Source organism: Neodiprion lecontei, chromosome 6, assembly GCF_021901455.1.
Source record: "Neodiprion lecontei isolate iyNeoLeco1 chromosome 6, iyNeoLeco1.1, whole genome shotgun sequence".
Taxonomy (NCBI): Eukaryota; Metazoa; Arthropoda; class Insecta; order Hymenoptera; family Diprionidae; genus Neodiprion; species Neodiprion lecontei.
Window position 1 is genome coordinate 24356184 of NC_060265.1, and position 21392 is coordinate 24377575.

General features: G+C 38.4%; 6 protein-coding genes across 17 annotated transcripts in view; 5 read left to right on the top strand and 1 right to left on the bottom strand.

Moving 5' to 3' along the window:
- Window positions 1-21392, bottom strand: part of LOC107221612 (hemicentin-2) — a 302996-nt gene that overhangs the window by 141509 nt on the left and 140095 nt on the right. The window lies entirely within an intron of this gene.
- Window positions 67-3019, top strand: LOC107221741. 3 transcript variants are annotated; one of them, XM_046743642.1, is made up of 4 exons: window positions 67-171; window positions 1550-1683; window positions 1776-1930; window positions 2520-3019. In XM_046743642.1, the coding sequence occupies exons 3-4, from the start codon at window positions 1883-1885 to the stop codon at window positions 2919-2921; spliced, it is 450 nt and encodes a 149-aa protein (XP_046599598.1). In that variant the 5' UTR covers window positions 67-171; window positions 1550-1683; window positions 1776-1882; the 3' UTR covers window positions 2922-3019. The 3 variants fall into 3 exon arrangements, with proteins under 3 accessions (XP_046599598.1, XP_015516342.1, XP_046599599.1); XM_046743643.1 differs by having other exon boundaries at window positions 73-118; XM_015660856.2 differs by lacking the exon at window positions 1550-1683.
- On the top strand, window positions 3797-6418 carry LOC107221747. The gene is made up of 5 exons (XM_015660868.2): window positions 3797-4763; window positions 4857-5135; window positions 5406-5539; window positions 5660-5825; window positions 5892-6418. The coding sequence occupies exons 1-5, from the start codon at window positions 4515-4517 to the stop codon at window positions 6291-6293; spliced, it is 1230 nt and encodes a 409-aa protein (XP_015516354.1). The 5' UTR covers window positions 3797-4514; the 3' UTR covers window positions 6294-6418.
- On the top strand, window positions 6872-9780 carry LOC107221756. Its single transcript, XM_015660880.2, has 5 exons — window positions 6872-7530; window positions 7609-7884; window positions 8041-8174; window positions 8275-8440; window positions 8622-9780. The coding sequence occupies exons 1-5, from the start codon at window positions 7282-7284 to the stop codon at window positions 9018-9020; spliced, it is 1224 nt and encodes a 407-aa protein (XP_015516366.1). The 5' UTR covers window positions 6872-7281; the 3' UTR covers window positions 9021-9780.
- On the top strand, window positions 10656-14168 carry LOC107221766. 3 transcript variants are annotated; one of them, XM_046743610.1, is made up of 6 exons: window positions 10656-10834; window positions 11069-11412; window positions 11869-12147; window positions 12385-12518; window positions 12602-12767; window positions 13159-14168. In XM_046743610.1, the coding sequence occupies exons 2-6, from the start codon at window positions 11167-11169 to the stop codon at window positions 13561-13563; spliced, it is 1230 nt and encodes a 409-aa protein (XP_046599566.1). In that variant the 5' UTR covers window positions 10656-10834; window positions 11069-11166; the 3' UTR covers window positions 13564-14168. The 3 variants fall into 3 exon arrangements, with proteins under 3 accessions (XP_046599566.1, XP_046599565.1, XP_046599567.1); XM_046743609.1 differs by having other exon boundaries at window positions 11093-11412; XM_046743611.1 differs by having other exon boundaries at window positions 10664-10759; window positions 11093-11412.
- On the top strand, window positions 17135-21329 carry LOC107223062. 4 transcript variants are annotated; one of them, XM_015662634.2, is made up of 6 exons: window positions 17135-17291; window positions 18050-18369; window positions 18804-19082; window positions 19682-19815; window positions 19899-20064; window positions 20456-21329. In XM_015662634.2, exons 2-6 carry the CDS (start codon window positions 18124-18126, stop codon window positions 20858-20860), a joined length of 1230 nt encoding a protein of 409 aa, XP_015518120.1. In that variant the 5' UTR covers window positions 17135-17291; window positions 18050-18123; the 3' UTR covers window positions 20861-21329. The 4 variants fall into 4 exon arrangements, with proteins under 4 accessions (XP_015518120.1, XP_046599563.1, XP_046599564.1 ...); XM_046743607.1 differs by having other exon boundaries at window positions 17151-17291; window positions 18026-18369; XM_046743608.1 differs by lacking the exon at window positions 17135-17291 and adding an exon at window positions 17352-17792 and having other exon boundaries at window positions 18026-18369.

Consider the following 21392-nt stretch of genomic DNA (forward strand, 5'->3'; position numbering starts at 1 on the left):
TTCAAGCAGGCTGTTAAGGACCACGCGCTCGACCTTTATGAGACTATAGCTGGATTCTTGCCATCGCGTAGTTACCGATCGTCACGCCACATAGGGCCGACCACGTGTGTGCGTATGTGTGAGTGAACTTTTTTGACATTAGTTTGAAAGGCGACCAAGAAAAGCACTACGGTTAGTAAGTTCTGTAAGTTCTGTATACAGATATACAGCGGGTACGCATGATACTCATGTCAATCTACTTGGCGCGAAATGGTGCTTCACAATTTTCAGGCGGTGGAAATTGTCGTAGAATCGAAGCTAAATAACTAGCGCACAGTTAGAGCATCACCGCAGTTGGTAGACTTGCTTTTTATTTACAGCACTCGCCTGCGGTTACGTATGGCTCGCTTTCTCACAACAAATGCAATGACAAGAGAAATAATTAGAGCATAATTTTAGCTTCACCTAATTACTAAAAACATGAGTCAAGTTTACGGGATGCACTCGTGCATTTCTGAGTGTGTGCATGAACTTGGAGCAAGTCGTAAGGGTTTGTTTTGTTATACGTATGTTGTTGAAAATTGTCATAATCCGAATACAGTTGCAATTGGTTTTGAAGTGGTCCGCTCTACCAAAGAGTACAGGATGTCAAATAATCATCCAAAGCTTGGTCGGTTAAGAGTGTATCCTTCGCATTGATTTTTGTAATTTACACCGACGCCACCATGTTTGATCTCATAAATAATTTTGAGCACAATACCATCTCGTTACAAAAGTCCTTGTTATAAGAGAATTTCCCCTGCGTTTCGGTTGAGCGAGTTTTACAGCTGCCCACATTCCATCCTTGTACCTGAGCTCTACCAACTCTGGCGCGGACTCCTCGTTATAAGCGAACAAGCGATTACGTTGAATCATACGTGCTTAGACACCGAACTCGTATACATAACTGCGATTCTCTTATAACGAGGAGTAGTGATGATGTTCATGTCATGCAGATCTAGCTCAATAATACGTCTTTGAAATATCTGTAAGGAATTTTCACACGATTCGCACTGATGCACGACAGTTATAATGCGAAAATGTACTCATTGTTTTATTTGCACAATGTAATTATCTTTCCTTCACTTTATTAAATGTACAGACTTATTGTTAGTCGTTTCTATGCAGTGAAAAAATTCGTAAACTAGTCCACAGCAAGACGGGAGAGTAAATAACGGACTGCCGAATTTTCGTTGGTACTAACTGATCGAGATACTTATTACCAAGTTTCAATAGCACTGACTTACACTGATGATCGGACATTTTTATCGGATTGCAGGTTTAGACTTACCAGCAGTGTAGCGTAGTGAACCCTAGCAAAGTGCGAGGTTAAAGTGCTTCACAAATTTCTTTAGTGCTTCGATACAATTTTTTTACTAATCAATCAACGACTGTTAAAATTATACGCACTGAGATTTACGTGAATTATTTTGGAAAGTCTAAACAAGTTTCGTAGAATTTTCGATAATGAGTCAGTCGGTTGCATTTTGTAATGCTTACAAAACTCGAATTCTTATATTTATTATTGTAGGATCTGAAGATATTAATGGAGTATAAAAAAGGAATGCTGTATAAGGAACCGCCTTCTTTTATAATGAAATTTTATGACATGGTTGTGAAATCCCTTGCGGATAAAACAGCCAAGTGGCATGAGCTTAATCCTCGGTAATAATTCAAACAGATTTTACTGTCAATCTTGTTCAGTATAGAACAATTTTACTTATACATCTTGACTATGAGTTGTATTTTTAACACAGGATTTTGGAAAAACTTGTGAAGTTGTCCGAACTCACGTTTGAAAGAGGATAAGTATAAGCAGGATGATTTCAACGTCCTTAACCATGGGGATTTCCGTGTGAACAATATGATGTTTTGCTACGACGAACAAGGAAAACCCGTAGATCTTATGCTTGTGAGTATATATGAATGATCGTCTTGTAAGTTTACAAAACGTTGAACGCATCATTCGAAATCACCAATAGTGGGAATTTATGGAGTTGAGAATTATTTTGTATGTATGGTATTATCGTGATGGTTAACTTTTTGGAAATTCTTTAATTATGAAACCTAATTGACAAGAATAACACGTGTGAGTGGAAAAAATTTTGAATGGAGTTGTAGGGACCTTGGAAATTGTTATAATCAATTAATCTACTTCGGCAACAATGGTTCATCAAGAGTGTTATATTCGAGTTCTATTACTAGACTTACAACTTATTGTCCTTTACGTTTGTGTGTGGATAAAATGAAGTCTATAAGATCTTGAACAAATTCCTACGCAGTTGCTTTTGTGTTCTCGAATGCATATGCGTACCAAGTCGACGTATTTATCACACGTATTTTCTATTATGACAAGTGGAATTCATACACATAGCTTGACCACGTTTACTTCTTGGCATTCCATTGCTTTATCTTCAATAACCTGGATCTGATTGCCGTTTACAGAATGATACAAGTTTCTTATGTGGTAAAAACACAATTTGCATTCATCAAAATTGTAGGTGGATTTTCAAATATCGCATCATGACTCACCAGCAGAAGACATTCTCTTCTTTTTTGGCACCAGCCCGTCCGACGAAGTTCGAATGCATCATCGTGAATTTATTTTGCTCAAGTACCACGTTACGCTAACACATACAATGGCTAAACTTGAATGCAGCACGGAAGCGCCAAACTTCGATACTTTGCTGGAAATGTTGAGGAAACGTGCTTTATACGAGGTGGTAATAGCTTTCACGTTATTGCCACTTGTTCTCGTTGACAAAAGCAAAGTGAAAAGCTTGGACGATTTAGCGTCGTCAGATGAAAAATATGACAACCCCGCCTACCAGAAGAAATCTTATCGAAAGGTAATGACTAGACTTCTACCGCTATACAACGACATGGGGCTGTTGGATGTATAGCTATCTTTATGGATCGTTGTGAAGTCCTCTGAACACATGTCAACCGGTCATTCTATAAAGCGCGAGGAGTAAAGATTTTTTCGGAGCGTATTGTAACTTCAGATCTTTTTTTTAATAAAGAAAATGTGAAATGAAAGTTTTATTTATCATACTGTAAGCATGGCCACATAACTTGCATAATAACGTACACCTGACTACTTGCAGCGTTGCAACCTCCTACCTTTCCCGAGTATCTTCTACAATCCGCTGATCAGTCCCGTACGGTAAAGCCGTCATGCAATGCGCAGAAAACGAGCATCAGTCACAGCTTATGGGAGAAACACAAAAGCGAGCTTTTTATTATACATAGGTATAGTAATCCCATCTCTCATATAACTGCACTTTCTTCAATCGATGTAAGAAAGGCATTAAGTTCGGACGAATAGTTTCAGCTGGCTAGAAAGTATTACTATATAAACTTTATACTGCATATTTATGTTCGGATGATTCTGTACAAGGTAGCAAAAAAAGTTTATCATATTTAACGACGTGTCATTGGTAAGAGAATGATTTGACTCGCCAAACGGATCGCAAACTAGTCGAAGTGTTTTTTCCTCGGTCTATGAACGATTACCTCATGGATAAAACTGGCGATTTTTGATACAAAGTTGACATACATACTTTCCAGTAACTGACGAACGATAATTAATTTAACCTGATCTGCAATAAACATCGTGTACCGAATATCAACAATGATGGTTATGCTTCTACCCATACCACCAATATCCGTCAAGCTCCTGTGTGGCCAATCAGTACAGGATGTAGGCATTTAATTTCCCCTTTTGCTGGCCTGCTCAGCAGTATAATCCGGACTTATGATAGAAATTGTACGGCACTTATACGTTCGGTCGACGAATCTACGAGTTGCAGCAAGTGAGTTGAAACGATACGAAACATTCGCATTATACAGTGCACCTACTGATTTTTTGAGTAATTTGATAAACGATTCGCTGTACAAATATTGATTCCATAAAGACCGGCAACGCTGCATGAATTATGTGGGTATAAACGGTCATCAACCCAACTATACAACACTTGTGTCCAATCGTGATAACATGGCTGTAATAAATAGCTCGACACACGACAAACTTGTATGTATAGATGAAATTGGGCTGACGTTATATAAAGACGACACAGAAGCTGCAAGCGCTTAGTGAATACGGTACATTCTGCATATTCAGCACACATTCAACACAGAAAACAATGTAACTCTGATATTTCCGACATTAGGTATTTCATTCGGAATTTCTCGTGCGTAATTGAACTAAATGCGAAAGCTGGTCTTTTGCTCAAACGGTTCTTCCATTGTCTTGTTAGAGTAAAAATTTCATCGAATAATACAAACAGAAGCTAGCGAGCATCGAGTTGATACATCGGTACAGTGCGTGAAGTCATTTACACCATAATTTTTGCTCCGACAACTGAACTTCGTTCATACCGTCATTTATGTAATAAAAGAAATCACGTTCCTGTGTTGACGATCAAATTTCAAAACATTCGGAGTCTTTAACGACAGCGAACCAAGAGCGGAGCGGGTGTTTTCGGTCACTAGCTATGGCGATAGAATGCCCGGTTTGGCTTGACGCGTGTTACGTGCAAAAGATCTTACGGAATGCTGAACAAGACGAATCCATCGAGGTTTCCGGGATAACCGTAAAGCCAGCCACGGTCAAGGGTGACAATTATTCGAGCATCATGCATCGCATCGGCGTAGTATTTTCTCGAATTCAGAAAGGACACAAGATCAAGAAGACGACGTCGCTTATAGCAAAAGTTCTACCCGAGAGCATACCCGAGGACGAGGTAATCGCGTGAAACATTGTCTTACAATTGGAATTGCAAACATAAAATTATTGGAGATTCTTTGTATATTTATTTTTTGTTAAATCTTCCAAGGATATGTATGTTGGATTTTTTGACGTGGAAATGTCAATGATGTCGGAAACTTTGCCGCTGATGAACAAGTCTTTAGCGCATCTCGGTATGAGCACGTCGCTATCTGCAAAATGTCTCTACGCCCAACACGAAGATCCCATACATCTGATCATCGAAGACCTGACGACCGCAGGCTTTCAAATGGCCGAACGCGAAGCAGGTTTAGATTTGAACCACTGCTTGGTCGCGATTCGGAATCTAGGTGCTTTTCACGCGAGCTCGATAGCTCTCGCGGAAAAGGTACAATCGCATATTTATTATGACACAGGATATTTCATGAACGAAAAATTTCTCATGGCGAATCTTATAAACATTTATCTGACAATTTAATACATAGCATCAAAACTTGATAGTGAAAATTTATTTGGTATATGATTGACGTAAAGTATGGTAAATCTGAGGTAAACGATATGTTGTAGAGATAAATTACTGTGTTTAAATTAACTGTCTGTGTCTTGTTATTCATCATTCAGTTCGAGATATTATTTTCTTACATTTTATGAATTTAAGGAACCCACGGCGGTGAAAAAGTACACCAGAGGAATGTTCCACAAAGATCACAGTTTGACATTAGTTGACTTTTTCAAGTCAGGGACCAAGACCCTTGCGAAACAGACGGCGACATGGCCAGAACTAAGTCCGGGGTAATGAAAAAGCTTAATTTCACTTTACAGCTAATAACAAAATCATGACTTACGCATGGGATAAAGATCCGAAAAATCAATCGACTGTAGTCTGTTATAATATAGGCATTTATTACACAGGATTTCTGAAAAAATCTCGAAGCTCTCCGATGTTATCTATGAAAAAGCATGCGAAGTGACTCGCATTAAAGAGGATGACTTCAACGTCCTCAATCACGCAGATTTCTGGATAAATAATATGCTATTTCGCTATGACGACCATCAGAAACCCATTGACTATAAATTTGTAAGTTTATTACTTGCGGATCTTATTTTTGATTAATAAAAATTCGTTTCATTTCCTGAATCGCAGGTGGACTTTCAAACTTGTCACTACGGCTCTCCAGCAGTAGACCTGCTCTACTTTTTTGGCACAAGTCCTAGTATTGACGTGCTAATGCAGCACCGAGAATTTATTACACGCGAGTATTTAGTCACACTGACCGATATTATGGCTAAACTTGAATGCAGCACGAAACCGCCGAGTTTTGACGATATGCAGGACATATTACGGAAGAACGCTTTCTACGAAGTGATCGCGTCCTTTACAATATTGCCACTTGTACTGATCGACAAGAGCGAAGCAAAATGCATCGACGAAATATTATATTCCGATGAGAAATTTGAAAACCCGGCTTACCAGGGAGAGTCGTACCGGAAAGTGATGACCAGACGTCTACCACTCTACGACAGCACGGGACTTCTTGATTTATAACTGTGAAATTCTAAGGATATGTTGCATGGTATTCCCGTTAATTGGAGAACTTCTTTGTTGCCTTTGAATTCCATTGTATACTAAAGTTTTATTGATTAAAAAAACCAAGTACGACGCGATTTGAACATATCGACCATTGTGTATTTCGCACCGTGGTACCGTATTTTTACAGACTCAGCTTCATGGTAAGATCATCATGGGAGCCCAAAGTCGCAAACTGGATTTGAGTAACGGATCTCTATGAATTATACAACCTTAGGCTGGAGTACGTGTTATTTGAAAAGTAGGAAATAAACGTTAAGCCTTAGAATCTATGGGTTGTCATGTGCATCGTACAGTATTTTATGTATTTTGAAAAATACTAGACTACTCAGGTTTTTACGATAAGGGGCGGAGCAGATTGTAATGGTATGAGTGGTGGGAGCATTCCATGGTAGATCTTTATTCAAACCTTTATTTAAAGCACTTATGCTCAATTACGATGACGAGAGGTGGTAAATTATACAGCACGCAGCTGAGCCGACACGTATGTGTAGATTAAACTTGACGTTATATAAGAACTGGTAAAAAAAGTCCCAAGTAGATAGCGTACAACGTACATTGCGCGCCTCAGTTACAACTCAGTGAGACACGAATATCGTAATCCTACCGAATCGTGGCTATTTTCTATCCATTTGTGCTGCGTCAAGTATATAATTATAGTTGCGTATGCGGAAGTTAGTTTCGTGTTAAATTAAACCTGCCCATTTTTCTCGTCTCGGTCAAGAATTTTATAAAACGATTAACGCAAACACAAACGAGTAGCCGACGAGCTGATATACTCCGTAATATTCGATTGCTATTATCTGTATTTTTCGAATTGCACTCCGCAAAATTTCATGATAAACAGAACAGATCACAACCCAGGGTATACACTCAACTATCAAGAGTTTGAATCGTGAATGGTAACAGTACTTAGAAGCAGAACAAGTATTCACAGTACTCATCTATGGCGTTGGAGAACCCGGATTGGCTTGACGCGTCTTACATGCAAAAAGTTTTGCGAAATCATGAAAGGGACGAATCCATCGAGGTTTTCGAAATCTCAGTGAAACCAGCGACGGCTAAAGGGGATAATTATACCAGCGATATGCATCGTGTCTGTGTAGAATTTTCCCGAGATCAGAATGGTCGTCGAATTCAGGAAATGCGTTCCATCATAGTGAAAGTCGCCCCACAGGACATTCGAAAAGAATGGGTAACCATCCAAACATCACGAATCAGTATAATTTCGAAAAGATTGCTTTCGTTCACTATTACTTAATTAACTGTGCAGATGATAAATATGGGAATTTTCGACATCGAATTGTCTATGATGTCGGTTACGCTGCCCAAGATGCAGGAAATCCTCGGAACATTTTCCAAGGAAACTCTGGGTGCACGGTGTTTGTATCTTCAGACTGAGAAACCAACTCACATAATCATCGAGGACCTGGCTCCAAATGGATTCAAAATGGCTCAACACGAATTAGGCCTGGACCTAAACCACTCTGTACTCGCTATTCGAAATCTCGCTAGATTTCACGCTTCTTCGATTGCGCTCAGAGAAAAGGTTGGAGGATAATCTGCCCTCCATGCAATACGAGTATTTTTTATAATGAAAGGTCATTTTCGAGAAGAATAATTTCAAATACTCGTTATAAATTTAGTATATTCACGAATCACCGCAAGCTTTATAATGAAATTTCTTCGCATATTTCAAATTCAGGATCTGAAGGTATTTGACAAGTACAAGAAGGGAATGTTTCACAAGGATCGACCAATCGAGATGAAGATTCTCACCAATGGAAACATAAAATCCCTTGCAAAAGAGACAACGAGTTGGCCTGAGCTAAATCCACGGTAATCGTTCACAATCAGAGTAATTTAAATTAAATCGGTATCATTTGTCCAAAGCAGGACGTTATTTTTATTATCGAATAATCCAATACGTGATCCTCAGAATTCCAGAAAAACTTCGTAAGCTATCGGATGTTACGTATGAGAAGGCATGCGAGGTGTCTCTTTATCGTGAGGATGATTTTAATGTTCTCAATCACGGCGATATGTGGGTGAAAAACATGATGTTTCGTTATGATGAACAACAGAAGCCGATAGAGCAGATATTTGTAAGTAAATTCAAGTTATACTCTATCGTTTTACACGTAATATTCAGCTGATAATGCACTATTCTGATTTGCATGCAGGTACGTCAGACCTCTATCCATCTCTTGGTCATATCTTCTTGAAAAAAGGAAGAACTGATGTTACACCAATACATTGTGATCAGTTTTGTCACGTCAATTACAGGTGGATTTTCAATTATGTCATTGGGGCTCACCGGCGGAAGACCTTCACTTTTTTGGCGCAAATATATCCGACAATGTCCGAGTTCAGCATCGCGATTTACTTATACGCGAATATCACACCACCTTAACCACCACAATGTCCAAACTAAGGTGCAAGACGGCAGTACTCAGCTTCGATAACCTACAAGCAGTATTGGAAAAACGAGTTTTTTTCGAACTGATTGCCAGTACTACAGTATTAGCAGATGTTGTTCTCGAAGAAGGGGGAGAATTAAATTTAGAAGAAATGATAGAAGCTGGTGAAGAATTTGATAACCCACGTTATCGTGGTAAGACGTACAGGAAAATCATGACTAGAATTTTACCGTTGTACGATAGTATGGGGATATTGGACGTTTAAGGGTTCGCAGCGATTATCGGAAACTCCTGCATACCTTGAATAAAAGCTTTAATTAAGAAAAGACGAATCAATCCTAATGATTCCATGACGAGTCGGCACACATTGCATACATCGAACCGCACGCTAGATAATAAAATGCAACTAAACACAAATCAAACATGTAAAAAAAAAAAATGTCAATCGTAGCTATGATAACTGGTTTCGATCGATATGAATGATTTAGAAATGGAAGGATGAGGGTAAGAATAAGATATGGTAGAGATTTGATTTCTCTAACCTCTGGCCTTGGGCTGGACTATTTGTATGAGCTTGGAAAATTAATTCCAGGTATTATAATTAGTATAGCTCAGATCGAATTCAAGTCGTGCAAAGATTAACTCAGGTGTGCATGTATTATTACAGGCATTCGTATAATTTTGGAATACTGAATTAATAATTTTTTCGTAAGAAGCTAATCACGCAACCACGTCTATCACACACACAATAATTACTGGATGCTGGCATACCTAAATATATCACGGTACAATTACATCACAGTACTGAAAATCAGCGAAACTCACTACAATGCCAACACAAATGTGTGTGTAAAAAACTGTAGGTGGATTTTACAAAACGGTTTAGTCGCTAACATGGAACGAATTGGAAAAAGTCGCATTCCATTTTCTGTACCTAACGTGTGAGCCGTAAATTCGTATTTCTACATTCGTGAAATATTATGTGTTCCTAATTATGTGTGTTGAATAAATCTTTTTTGCAATTCCTTCTCATTAGTTTTTTTTTCTATGATTATTTACCCAAACGTATATGTAAAATAGAATTCAACTCACGTTTTTAAAAGCAGTATTACTTTTGTGATTGCGTTTCGTTCTTCCTTGAGATCAAAAGAACCGTCACTTCGTTTCATGCCAATTATGCAGAAAGCCCGCATTTACCTCAAATATTTCTGTCGTGTTCTCTGCTCCGCACTCGCGTGCGCTTAATTGACATCGCATTGGTGTGAGTGTTTAAATTTACGGTGAAATTTGTGAGCGATTGAAGCGGTTCGTATGAAAGACTTGAAGGAAAATATCACGATCAGACATAAACTACTCTTCAGCGGAATAATTATATCGCTTTGTTAACATTGACACAATATTCCACTGCATGAGTATCAGGATTGAAAAAAAATCAGTGTACCTGGATGCGAAATGTACGTTATATCTGAAGTTTACAAAGACTGTGGTTCACGTCATCCTTGAAGATCAGAAGCACCAAGTGTGGCAGTCTTCCAAAGAACAGCAAATTGCCGTAAATAAAGTGAAGTTGACAGCTTAGCACGGCCATGGACGGTAGATCGACATTTGAAAACTATTGTTGCGGATCCAGTACAAATAACAAGAAAATCACAAAAGCGTATCACAGATTTAGATGATATATGGCGGGACTCTTAATTATTAATTCGTATTATTGTCCCTGTTCAGTATCTCAACCATATACGTTTTCAACCAACCAGGAAACAGAAATACTAATTACATATTTGACAAGAGACTCTGGCGGTTTCATATTACCTGCTACATGACAATGCGGCTGTAAATTACGCATGGCACATGATTACAGCAGACGTGCGAATGGAGTTATATAAATATGGCAAAAAGGCTACGCGCAGCTTCAGTACAATGCATTGACAACTCAAATACCGTGTTAACACTCTTCTCCTGTCGACGGATTTTCTGTCAAGTGTCAACAATCTTACTTATCAAGTGGGTCCCATCCTCTTCTCTTTTAATTCTCTACATTACGCTTTGTATTGAAGAAACATTCACAACGCTACGAAGGTAAGCTACGTTTGTATGAAGGCTTTCGTGACAAGAATTGCGAAACTAAAGCTATCGCATGTGTATTACACGGGAAGTTTGTGAGTCTCAGCCTTTTTTTCTTTTAACTAATATTCGAATAAATGTAACACTGAGAATTCAGGAGAAAAAACTGGGAAGGTGACTTACAATTAGAAACAACATCTAAATGATCGCTGATTTGTCTGAATAATGCCAGACCGTTCATTTCCGAAGGTTAACTACAAGATTTTTTCCTAGCGGAAATTGTTTACCATCGACGAGTGGAATCTGAAGTTATATCGAAGATCCACATTGGTATTTTAACCGTAAGGATGGACGTACCGACGTGGCTGAACTCGTCTTACGTGCAAGCGGTCTTACGAAAGGCTGAGAAAGATGATTCCGTCGAGGTGACCAGCATGACCGTGAAGCCAGCCACGGCCAAGGGTGACAATTATACGAGCGACATGCATCGCATTACCCTGGTGCTTTCACGGATATCGGAAGGCCGCGAACTTACGGAGACGAGGTCTCTAATTGCGAAACTAGCACCTCAGAGCGGTTCGTGGGAGGAAATGGTAGTGAAGTAAAAAGTTTGACCTTCAAGTTGGGGGGTGACTATGGTGAAATTTTTGTTAAACATGACAAAAGAAGAAAATTCAATCCATTGAAGTAATGAACTAAATGCCTTGCGAAACAAATATCAAAATATCCGTTCCAATACATTGAGTTGATATTAGTAAGTGTTTCGACAAACAAATTATAGCCTTCTACGTGTAAAGTTAATCCGCGAGCAACGTTTCAAAGAAGTCTCAGAAGAAGATACATAACTTTCAAATCACCAGATTCGTCAAGCTCAAATTTACGTGGTACTATAATTTCATGGTCCGACACAGATAGTGAAGATTTCAGAAACACTCAATCAAAGATCTAAGAGTTTTGAATTTCATCGAGGTCCCTCTTTGAAGAATCCTCGGAATCGTTAACTTGTCGAATATGATTATCCTTACTCATAATTTCCTGTCCCCAAACAGGTATCGGAGGCTGGACTTTTCGCGGTGGAAATGTCAATGATGTCAGAAACCCTGCCAATTATGCAGCGGATTCTTACCAAGGCGGGCAAGACTGCGACATTAGCGGCACGGTGTCTGCATGTCGAGTATGAAAAACCCGTGCATCTGATAGTCGAAGACCTTGCACCCGCCGGATTCAGAATGGCGGATCGTCAGGCAGGTCTTGATCTGGACCACTGTTTACTCGCGATTCGGAATTTAGCCATTTTTCACGCGAGTTCGGTGGCTCTCGCGGAAAAGGTGAGTAAGTTTATCTGTGATTATGAAAAGCAACATCCATTGACGGATTTTTTTTCTGCGTCAAAAATTTTTCACGTTTCGAAATTTTTCTGTGTCGAAGCCTTTTAATGTTTATTTTATAACCTAGTGTACGTCGTAGTTCCAACATTTTATACATCACATCAATGACATAACTGCTTGGACTACTTTCTTGTCTTCGCTACATAACACCGGTATTTTGCACCTTCTGAATTCAAGGATCTCAAGGCTGTGTCAAAGTACACCAGAGGAATGTTTCACAAAGATCGCCCATCGGCGATGGTTGAATTCATCAGAGCGAGCACAAAAACCCTAGCAGAAGAGGTTGCAAAATGGATTGAACTCAGTCCAAGGTAAAAAAAAACCAGACATCCCCTGGAAGTAAAGATTATTCGATTTGACTTATTATAACAAAAATATCACAACTGTTATGTAGGATTTCTGAAAAAATTTCCAAGTTATCTGAAATTGTCTATGAAAAAGCATGCGAAGTTATGCTTTTTCGAAAAGATGATTTCAACGTCATCAACCACGGAGATTTCTGGGTGAACAATATGCTGTTTCGCTACGACGAAAGGCAGAAGGTGGTTGATCAGATATTCGTGAGTACAAAATTCTAAACTGAACTCCAAATATTGACTCTAATCAAAGGTGCGCTTTGGCTGGGTAAGGTAAGTTAAGTAAATAAAAGGCTTGCACAATACTCGTGTATGTATTTCAATTTGAGGTTTACGTCGTAAAATATATCATGCCACAATGAAAAGTTTGGTGATTAGAATTATTCGAATTATTTATCATTCGTGACTCGTGGAGTATTTCTGTCGAATCAAGGCTTACTTTGGTGAATAACAATCGAGCGGTTTCACGGAGCAAACGTGACCTGCGCACAGGTTTCGATCGCACTTAAACAGACGAGGCAAAAATAACGCAAACAATGTAACTAGGATGGCATTTAATGTACAGAATAACGATTCGTTGTTATCTCAATTGCAGGTGGACTTTCAAATTTGCCACTACGGTTCTCCGGCAACGGACATCCTGTACTTTTTTGGTACCAGCCCGTCTGAAGAAACTCGGATCCATCATCGCGAATCGATTTTACGCGAATACCACCATACGCTAACCGATACCATGACTCAACTGAAGTGCACCACGGAGCCACCGAGCTTCAACGACCTGCAGGATGTGTTGAGGAAGCGCGCTTTCTGCGAGGCCATTGCAACGTTCACCATATTGCCGATTGTTTTGGTCGACAAAAGCAATGTCCAAAGTATAGAGGAAATGATATCGTTGAATGGAAAATATGAGAATCCGGCCTATAAGGGAAAATCGTATCGTAAGGTGATGACTAGACTTCTACCATTGTTCGACAGCATGGGATTGCTGGACGTAATATGAAAGGGCCCGGTAAAAGCATGAACTCTATCATCTATAGAACAGATTTCGGCCCGGCATTCATAGATTCCTTAACACTAGAACTACCATACCAGTCAAAATGACTAATCCTTAAACATATGTAATAATAGACCATATTTATATCAATATGATATGAAAATTTGTTATTATTAGATATTTTATAAAGACCAGTCGTTTTCACTGGTTTCGTGTACATTCATCTCAATATCGGTAGTTCTAGTGTTAAATGACTTACATCAGGTATAGAATAAATAATTCCAGGATATCCAAACGATCCGAATTTACAACTAGTAACGTTTTGTAGATATTAGGAAACGAAATAAAATAGAAAAATAAACAAAAACCTACAAAAATGTATAAAAATAGTTTAAAGAGTGTTTAATTATAGATTATTCATTCATTCATAAAGTTATTACTAATATCAGATCTAGAAATTTATAATATAAACAAAAATAAGAAAACCCTCCTCGTCGCAAAACAACAAACCTGGCTCTATAATTTAAAATCAACTGTAAATAGGTTGCGAAAAAAAAATGTATAAATAAAAACAGAATCACGTAAGGAAAATAAATAAATAAATTAATCAACATGTGTCATAAATATGGATACAAGATATCGCGTAAAACGATGACAACTAACATGTAGATTTGAGAGTAGAGCGTCTTAAATCATATCGTATAGCAAAGAGAGATCGAGTATTATTCTTACAATTAGTGCGTGACACTAGCCCTATCTGACTGTTGAATTTTTTGTTCACTTGTTGGCTTAGCGCTCTGCAATCTCACAATTGTATCGGTGTATCACTATAGTTTCAGCTACGATATATCAGTATGATTTTTTCCACAGTCGTATTTGCGAAGCGCGCGAGTTCTTGCTTGTATAAAAATGGATTATTTAGTTCACGCCATGTCATGCGCGAGAACACTCGTGAAGCGGTGCTTTAAATGCATAGGGTCGAAATCTTACGTCGGAAATAAGAAAAGCAATATGATAAGTGACTACAAAGGAAGAATCGAGTAAAATGTCATTGATTTTGACTATTATCAAAACCTTCGCATTACTAATGTGAAAATACCGCAATCAGCGCGATTCTACGTGCAATGCCCAATACAAATATCAACAAAAAAATTCTTTCCTCTCCACCACCGCCAACACCAAACGATCCTGACCTCCTTTACTGACCTATATAGACGAAGTCAGAAAGACGTCGACAATACCTCTATGTTCCTAACCAAGTATCAATGGTTCTTATCTAGTGCTCAGTCTATCTTTATGAGTCTATGCCTTGTCTAACTTTCCAACTCTGCGTTTTTTTAATCATATTTATTGGCTTACTTTGCAGTAGGCCGTACTAGATGAGATATTGAATGTCAATCATCGACATGTCGGCAGATACGTTCCTGCTGGTTTCAGTCATAGTGGCAGTAGATATCCTACGTCGCGCAGAGAACATGCCAGTGAACTCAAGTTCACCCGGTGCTGAATTCGAACATAAGACGTGGATTCAATTGCTCATCTCACGTGCCTCCGACGCATTGTTCAAAGATCATTTTTCCAGCTTAACATTCGTTTTATTGGTTTACATAATCTAGCGCATCCTTAAGTTATGCCATCCCGCCATACATAGATAATAGATATGCATACACATACATGCCTGCGTGTTAACGAACCGAGTGTATTCGTACACAATACGCGATATGTAATGAAATACTATCAAGGAACGTTAAAAAAACGTAAATTTCTTTTCACACAGGGATACAAAATACTGCATAATACATCGTGTGACATATTATATTACGTGTATAAGTATTTCGCTAATTCATAACTTTTACACGAGTAAAAGACATTGACAAAGATCTGTTATCAATTTTCATGGACTCGTTGTCACAAATTCGAAGGCCGGAAAATATGCAGGTTGTGAAATTTCACAAGTCACCGTAAAATAGGACGGCTACAAACTCGCTGCAATTAACTTCTCGGATCTGCCTCACCAGAATTTCATTGTTTTTTTTTTCACTCGATCTGATACATTCAAAGAAAAATATCACATAGATCTGTATTTGAATAATCTGAAATTAAGACACCGCTATTTTGAAAATGATCAAAATTTTTGGTACCTACGAAAGCAAGAAGCTCGACAATTACTTGTTGTCGTCTAATAAAATTTATATTATACTAACTAAAACTTGAATTTTCAAATCATCTACCTTTCGGCCAGCATCTAAATTCACCTCTCTCCTCCTTTTCCTACTGCATATATTCTCGTCGTGGGTACTCTCCACGCATTTGACAATAAATCAATTATACACTCAAACATTCAACATTTCCTCTTTTCAACACGCTTTCCAATCAAGCTAAGAATCTGAAATAATACATGCACTGTTTTACCGTCGTTATTTATCGTTTCTAGGAGGTGAGAAGTATATGTTGAAAATTAACGACCACCCTGATGTTCACACTACAGATACAGTCAGTCGTATAATTTTGGTTGACTGAATTAATGATTTTTTTTTATAACGAACCGATCACGCAACCACGTTCATCACACGAAAGATACTTACCGGATGCTGACATGCCAAAATATACCGAAAATACAAAGTACCGAAAATTAGCGGCACTCACGATAATGCCGACAGAAATGTGTGTATAAAAAACTGTAAGTTGATTTCACAGTACGGTTTAGTCGCCACATGAATCGAATCCAGAAAAATAGTATTCCTTTTTCTGTACCAAACGTGCGACCTGTACTTACTACATCAATTCAAATTTCTATACTCATGAAATATTATACGTTCCGACTTGTTTGCGTTGAATAATCTGATTAATTTTTTTTCTATAATTACTTACCTCAACGTTTATGTAAAATAAAATTCAACTCACGTTTTTAGAAACAGTATTACTTTTGTGATTGTGTTCCGTTCCTCCCTTGATTGTGAGATTGAAAAAACGGTTACTTTATTTTACACCAATTACACGAGATGCCCGCGTTTACCTCAGATAATTCTATCGTGTTCTTTGCGCCGCACTCGCGTGCATTTAACGATAAGTGACATCGAATTGATGTGAATCTTTAGAGTTAGAATTACTGAGCAATTCAAGCGATTGGTATGAAAGACTTGAAAGAAAATAAGACGATCAGACATTAGCTAATCTTCATCGACATATCAATACCATTTTGTTAACATTAACGCAATATTCCACTGCATGCATCAAGTATAAATAAAAATCAGTGTAATTTTGAATCCTTGAACAGGCCAATTACGAAAACACAAATACCATTGAGGAGTTGATTACCTTGATCTAAAATGTAACTTTTATCTCAAGTTTACACAAAGCTATGTATACTGTGGTACACGTCATCCTTGAAAAACAGATGTACTTAAAATTGCAAGACTGAAACCCCACATTAATATTCTGACGTGGATTACGTGGCGTTTCACAGTACTAGATCGAAAAATCAAGGCAATATGCGCAGAGTGCATTCTGATTGGCGAGGAACACTTATGCAAACAGCGATTCATTCCAATCACGCTGCATATTTACGTCCACCGTAAATTCTCGTACGACGTATAAACGCAACTGCACTATAGTTCAGTCAGTGCACTCGGTGGATACGCTGTCTTCCTCAAAGCTTGATGAGCACCGCATATTTCTAACTGATCGCCAGTACTTCAAGTTCTCTCCAAATTCAGCAAATTGCCGCAAATAAGGTAAAGTTGACAGCTTAGCACGGCCATGAAAGTTAGATTGACATCTACTGTTGCGGGTCAAGCAAGAAAATGACAAAAGCGTATCACGGATTTGGATAATACATGGCGAGATTGTTCATTATCAATTCGCAATATTCTTCCTGGTCATTATCTCGACTATATACATTTTCAACCAACCAGGAAACAGAAATACTGATTATATATTAGACAAGAGACTCTGACTGTTTCATATTACCTGCTACATGACAATGCGGCTGTAAATTATGCATGGCGCATGATTACAGCAGACGTGCAAATGGAGTTATATAAATATGGCAAAAAGGCTACGCGCAGTTCAGTGTATTACATTGACAGCTCAAATACCGTGTTAACACTCTTCGGCTGTCGACGGATTTTCTGTCAAATGTGAATAATCTTACTTATCAAGTGGATCCCATCCTCTTCACTTTTAAATCTCTACATTACACTTTCTATTGAAGAAACATTCACAACCCTACGAAGGTAAGCTACGTTTGTATAAAGGCTTTCGTGACAAGAATTGCGAAACTAAAGCTATCGCATGTGTATTACACGGGAAGTTTGTGAGTCTCAGCCTTTTTTTCTTCTAACTAATAATCGAATGAATGTAGCACTGAGAATTCAGGAGGAAAAACTGGGAAGGTGACTACAATTAGAAACCAGATCTGAATGATCGCTGATTTGTCTGAATAATGCCAGACCGTTCATTTCCAAAGGTTAACTTCAAGATTTTTTCCTAGCGGAAATTGTTTACCATCGACGAGTGGAAACTGAAGTTATATCGAAGATCCACATTGTTATTTTAACCGTAAGGATGGACGTACCGACGTGGCTGAACTCGTCTTACGTGCAAGCGGTCTTACGAAAGGCCGAGAAAGATGATTCCGTCGAGGTGACCAGCATGACCGTGAAGCCAGCCACGGCCAAGGGTGACAATTATACGAGCGACATGCATCGCATCACCCTGGTGCTTTCACGGATATCGGAAGGCCGCGAACTTACGGAGACGAGGTCTCTAATTGCGAAACTAGCACCTCAGGGCGGTTCTCGGGAGGAAATGGTAGTGAAGTAAAAAGTTTGATGTTCAAGTTAGGGGGAGACTTTGGCGAAATTTTTGTTAAATATGACAAAAGAAGAAAATTCAATACATTGAAGTAATGAACTAAATGCCTTGCGAAACAAATATCAAAATATCCGTTCCAATACATTGAGTTGATGTTAGTAAGTGTTTCGACAAACAAATTATAGCCTTCTACGTGTAAAGTTAATCCGCGAGCAACGTTTTAAAGAAGTCTCAGAAGAAGATACATAATAAATCAAATTTACGTGGTACTATAATTTCATGGTCCGACACAGATAGTGAAGATTTCAGAAAGACTCAGTCAAAGATCTAAAAGTTTCGAATTTCAACGAGGTCCCTCTTTGAAAAGTCCTCGGAATCGTTAACTTGTCGAATATGATTATCCTTACTCATAATTTCCTGTCCCCAAACAGATATCGGAGGCTGGATTTTTCGCGGTGGAAATGTCAATGATGTCAGAAACCCTGCCAATTATGCAGCGGATTCTTACCAAGGCAGGCAAGACTGCGACATTAGCGGCACGGTGTCTGCACGTCGAGTATGAAAAACCCGTGCATCTGATAGTCGAAGACCTTGCACCCGCCGGATTCAGAATGGCGGATCGTCAGGCAGGTCTTGATCTGGACCACTGTTTACTCGCGATTCGGAATTTAGCCATTTTTCACGCGAGTTCGGTAGCTCTCGTGGAAAAGGTGAGTAAGTTTATCTATGATTGTGTACGGCAACATTCGTTAAAGCATTTGAAAATGATCTTGACCTTGTAGTATAAGTGTTGTGGTGGATCTTGGAAATGTAGATCTTTTATTAACGACAAATTTTGCCGTCAACGTTTTGACTCTGACTAGAGTTATCCTCAGGACACATTTAATGCATCTATTCTTCTCACCGTTTTTAACATTTGATTACATTATATAAGGTTAGTTTCATTTGTTTTTATATACATAGTTTGTATTTTATTTTTTTATTATTATTTCTACTTTCATTATATATTATTAAGGTTGTTCTGATTCGGCATCAACAATGTATTTTAAATAACTGTTTCCAATAGATGCATTAAATATGTCCCGAGGATGACGCTAATCAGGGTCGAAACGTTGACGGCAAAATTTGTTGTTAATAAAAGACCGACAATTCCAAGATTCACCACAACATTCGTTAAGGCATCTTTCTTCTGCGTAAAAAATTTTCCACGTTCGACATTTTTCTGTGTCGGAACCTTTTAATGATCATTTTCCTAGTCTGCGTCGTACTTCGAATATACCACTGTTATTTTGCACTTCCTGAATTCAAGGATCTCAAGATTGTAGCAAAATACACCAGGGGATTGTTTCACAAAGATCACTCATCGACGATGGTTGAATTTTTCAAAGCGAGCACGAAATCCCTAGCAGAAGAGGTTGCCAACTGGATTGAACTCAGTCCAAGGTAAAAAAAAACCAGACATCCCCTGGAAGTAAAGATTATTCGATTTGACTTATTATAACAAAAACATCACAACTGTTATGTAGGATTTCTGAAAAAATTTCCAAGTTATCTGAAGTTGTCTATGAAAAAGCATGCGAAGTTACGCATCTTCGAAAAGATGATTTCAACGTCATCAACCACGGAGATTTCTGGGTGAACAATATGCTGTTTCGCTACGACGAAAGGCAGAAGGTGGTTGATCAGATATTCGTGAGTACAACATTCTAAACTGAACTCCAAATATTGACTTTAATCGAAGGTGCGCTTTGGCTGGGTAAGGTAAGTTAAGTAAATAAAAGCCTTGCACAATACTCGTGTATGTATTTCAATTTGAGTTTTACGTCGTAAAATATATCATGCCACAATGAAAAGTTTAGTGATTAGAATTATTCGAATTATTTATCATTCATGACTCGTGGAGTATTTCTGTCGAATCAAGGCTTACTTCGGTAAATAACAATCGAGCGGTTTCACGGAGCAAACGTGACCTGCGCACAGGTTTCGATCGCACTTAAACAGACGAGGCAAAAATAAGACAAGCAATGTAACTAGGATGGCATTTAATGTACAGAATAACGATTCGTTGTTATCTCAATTGCAGGTGGACTTTCAAATTTGCCACTACGGTTCTCCAGCAACGGACATCCTGTACTTTTTTGGTACCAGCCCATCCGACGAAGTTCGAATCCATCATCGCGAATTGATTTTGCGCGAATACCACCATACGCTAACCGATACCATGACTCAACTGAAGTGCACCACGGAGCCACCGAGCTTTAACGACCTGCAGGATGTGTTGAGGAAGCGCGCTTTCTGCGAGGCCATTGCAACGTTCACCATATTGCCGCTTGTTTTGGTCGACAAAAGCAATGTCAAAAGTTTAGAGGAAATGATATCGTTGAATGGAAAATATGAGAATCCGGCCTGTAAGGGGAAATCGTATCGTAAGGTGATGACTAGACTCCTACCATTGTTCGACAGCATGGGATTGCTGGACTTAATATGAAACAGCCCATTATAGAACAGATTTCGACACAGCATTCATGGCTACATTAAATGACTTAAGTTTTGCATAAATAATTTCAGGATATCCCAACATTTCAGATTTACAATTACACGAATTCAAAATGTTCACAAATATTGTGCTTGTGATGTACAAATATTAATATGTTGTAGGTACTATTTCGAACCTCGCGTAAGGCTGTAGATACGATTGGAAGCAGTAGAATACTGAATCTGCAGATTTCAATGTTATCAGTCATTTTCAGTTTTAGACAATACACGATCTTGCTTCCGATCATGAGATCCAAACCGACGTTACATTTTTTGTAAAACGTGACTTGACTTTCATATTGTTTGAAAAATATGAAGACTGTAACCCGATACAATTTCGATCAATCTCCAACACTTGATCCAAAACTTTAAAAAAACGTGATTTTAAAGAGAAAAATAAGTACAGCAGATTTCTAAAAGCACCCGGAGTATTTCTTTGAAATATCACACCCCTGTATAATCCTAACAAATCTGACAAATTGGAA